We start from the raw sequence: 3,622 nt of genomic DNA, 5'->3' as shown, positions 1-3,622 counted from the left end.
TGAGGAGGGGGAAGTTCGACTATGCCACCTCCACAAGCACAAATAATAGGAGATTTGGGGCAAGTGGGGCCAAGAAGAAGGAGGGAGCCACACATATGGTAACTTCAGCTCCGACGTGGCCTAAAACCCAACAAACTCCTCACAACACCTACTAGTACGCCCCACACCAACCAAGCTTTTCGGCCAATGTCGGAAACCCTCTCAAATCGGCATTCGTCCAACAAAAGTCGCCCGCTCAACCACAAAGGAATCCCCCTCAAAACTCCTTTGTCGCACCATCTTGTTATGTCGACAACTCCAATCCTAGCACAAGCACCAATTCAAGAAGGAATTTTTCGACAAAGAAGCCTATAGAATTCACCCCAATCCCGATGTCTTATGCTCACTTGCTGCTATCCTTGATCACACACCAAATGGCAATGGTGAGCCCTAGGAAGATCTACCAATCTTCTTTCCCTCGATGGTACAACCCCTATGCAACTTACGCTTATCATGGGGGTGTCTCGGGGCATTCAATAGAACAATGTGTGGCCCTCAAACATAAGGTCAAGAGTTTGATCGATGCGGGGTGGCTGACATTCCAAGATGACAGCCCAAACGTAAGGACGAATCCTCTTCCCAGTCATGGGGAATCGGCAGTTAATGTGGTGGAGGAGTGTGGACCTCAGAGGCCGAAGCAGATGGAAGATGTGGTAACCTCTAGGAGGTTTATATTAGAAGCACTGCACGAGGCGGGCATTATTTGCCTTGACGGGGGCAAGGGAAATGCTTGCTTAATACACCTGGGGGCAGCACACGATGTAGAGGCATGCCCTGTGGTAGAGGATTTGCTACAAGGGATGATGGACCAAGGCCTGTTTGAAGTTTGTGGCACAAGGAAGGGGGAGCAAGATGTGTGCATGCAATCGGCTGATAAAAGCCCGAGTAAGCCCAGGCCATTGGTGATCCACTTTACCAAAGATGCTGCCACGCAAATGCCCCGAGGCTTCCAGCCTATCCCGGTTAAGAAGTCAGTCCTTTTCCCCTACAAGAGTGACAAGGCAGTCACTTGGAGGTACGGCCCTCAGAGGCCCAACGGAAGGAAGGATGAGTCCGTCTTAGATGATCTATCCTCTGCCAAGGTCACAAACATCTCTAGCACAAGCGGCATAACTCTTAGTGGGCGGATCTTCGTGGCACCCGAGCCGCCGATGCGGTCCAAGGACCCGAAGGGAAAAGCGAAGGCAGGCGTGGAAGAGAGCGGCAAGGCGAGCCTGATTCTGGATGAAGAGGTCCTAGCCAGAAGGTTTGCTAAGGAAGAAGAGGACTTCAGCATAAAAGGAATATCCGCTGAAGAAGCAACCGAGTTCCTGCACATCATCCAGCAGAGCGAGTTCAAGATAATTGAACAACTCAATAAAACCCCTGCTGGGATCTCCCTGTTAGGACTACTCATGAGCTTTAAGCCTCGTCAGGCGCTTTTGGTTAAGATCTTGAATGAAGCCCACATGGCCCAAGACATATCTGTGAAGGGTTTTGGGGGCATCATCAACAATATTACCGCCAACAATTACCTCACATTCGCCGACGAGGAGATACCCGTTGAGGGCCAGGGACACAATAGGACCTTACATGTATCCGTCAAGTGTTTGGACCACATCGTGGCCAAGGTGCTTATTAACAATGGCTCGTCACTCAATGTCATGCCCAAGGCTACTTTGGACAAATTTCCTTTTGATACGTCACACCTAAGGCCAAGCTCCATGGTGGTGCGGGCTTTTGAAGGCAGCTGCCGGGATGTAAGGGTGGAGATTGATCTCTTAATTCAGATTGGACCCCACGTCTGCCAAATCACTTTCCAAGTGACGGATATCAACCCAGCCTATAGCTGCCTATTAGGCTGAACTTGGATTCACTCAGTTGGGGTAGTCCCTTCAACGCTCCACCAAAAGTTGAAATTTATGGTGGAGGGCCAATTGATCATAGTCTCGGGGGAAGAAGACATTCTTGTGAGTTGTCCTTCTTCTACACCCTATGTGGAGGCCGCAAAGGAGTCTTTGGAAACGTCCTTTCAAGCATTGAAGGTAGTGAGCAATGTTTATGTGGAATCTCCCCCGATACAACCACGCCCATCTGGGGCCACATTAATGGTAGTCAGGGTAATGTTGGGACATGGATACGAGCTCGGAATGGGTTTGGGGTGGAACGACGATGGTGTGGCAAGCTTGGTAGAGTTCACAGGGAACCGCGGAAGGTTCAGACTGGGATATGAGCCTACACGCATCGACGTGAGGAGGAGTGCCCTAGAAAGGAGGGGAAGAAGCATGGGCCGACCCCAAGGGCTGCAAGTGAAGAGGGTTCCCTTGTGTCACATCAACAAAAGCTTTGTCAATGCAGGTTGGATGTGCAAAGGGCGGGTCGCCATGATACATGAAGAGACCCCTCAAGAGCAACCAAATTGGGTGCGACCGTGCCCTCCTGAGTTCGAATTAGGGAATTGTCAAATAACCCGGAATTTCCGTGGCAAGCACAATGTAATTCGTTGGTCCTAACCCTATTGTTGGGCCCAGGCTTTAGGGTTCTCTCCCTTCTTCATTTGTTCTTACACTTTCATCCATTCTCATTCTTCTGTGTGTTTATTTTTGTTGCGATTAAATGGTATAGATCTGACAATGAGTCCTGTGAAGGTAATGATACCGAGGACCCAAACGTCAATTTTGAGCAACTGGTAAACCAAGCTGAAGATGGGGAAGATGAGGATTGGGGGCTCCCCCTAGAGCTAAAAAGAATGGTCGAACAAGAAGACAGGGAGGTGAAGCCACACCAAGAAGAAATAGAGGTTGTGAACTTGGGTGATGGCGAGGAAAGAAAGGAGGTGAAGGTTGGCACAGGCATGTTGATCGAGGCCGTACCCTAATCAAATAAACATTAAAATGTAGTAACTAGGAAGTGATCCTAGGTCGTTTCCCAACGAGCAATAATCAACCAAATGTTCATAAAAAATAGTAGGAAATAGTAACAAATTGAGGAGGGGGGTTGTTTGCTTTTGTAGATTAAATAGCGAGTAAAATTGAATTAGAAAAATATCAGAATTAAAATACGTTGCTTCCCCTTGATTCACAAGCAAGTCTTTTATCCTAGGTTGCGAGAATTTATCCTTTATCAATTTAACCACTTAATCCAACCCTAAATTAAATTACTAAGCGAAATTCAACATAAGGCATTCATTATGTGATTAAGCATTACATACACCAATTACTCAATAACAATCATTAAGCATAAACGTAAATTAAGCGCAGAGACAATTAATCAAGCACTAAGCATGCATGAATTAATAGCAACGAATTCAGAGTAATTAGTGAAGAGGAAAAAAACTGAACAGAATTTAACAATAATAATAGAACCTCAAAGAGAATTGTGCTTGATTCTCAAGAGAAAACAACGCTGGGGACTTAGCCTTCCATTAATCAATAGATAACGAACTTATAAATTGAAGAACAAAATTTTATTGCTATTGGAATTGCAAAACGAAAAAATGTCTCAAAGAAAAACCTAAAACTTAAAAAAATGAAAATAGGGGAGAGAGAGGAGAGCCTAAACTAGAACCTTGGTGCTGTTATATAGTTTTTCAGTCCCAAAGCTT

The 3,622-nt window shown here is 46.2% G+C and overlaps 1 protein-coding gene across 1 annotated transcript; it reads left to right on the top strand.

Moving 5' to 3' along the window:
- The first annotated feature begins 419 nt into the window (after positions 1 to 419).
- On the top strand, positions 420 to 1,883 carry LOC100799792 (uncharacterized). Its single transcript, XM_006596574.1, has one exon. It carries the CDS (start codon positions 420 to 422, stop codon positions 1,881 to 1,883), a length of 1,464 nt encoding a protein of 487 aa, XP_006596637.1.
- The last annotated feature ends 1,739 nt before the right edge of the window (positions 1,884 to 3,622 follow it).

This window comes from Glycine max, chromosome 14 (genome assembly GCF_000004515.6).
Source record: "Glycine max cultivar Williams 82 chromosome 14, Glycine_max_v4.0, whole genome shotgun sequence".
NCBI lineage: Eukaryota > Viridiplantae > Streptophyta > Magnoliopsida > Fabales > Fabaceae > Glycine > Glycine max.
Note: the sequence above shows the minus strand (reverse complement) of the source record. Positions and strands in the feature narration are given on the sequence as shown.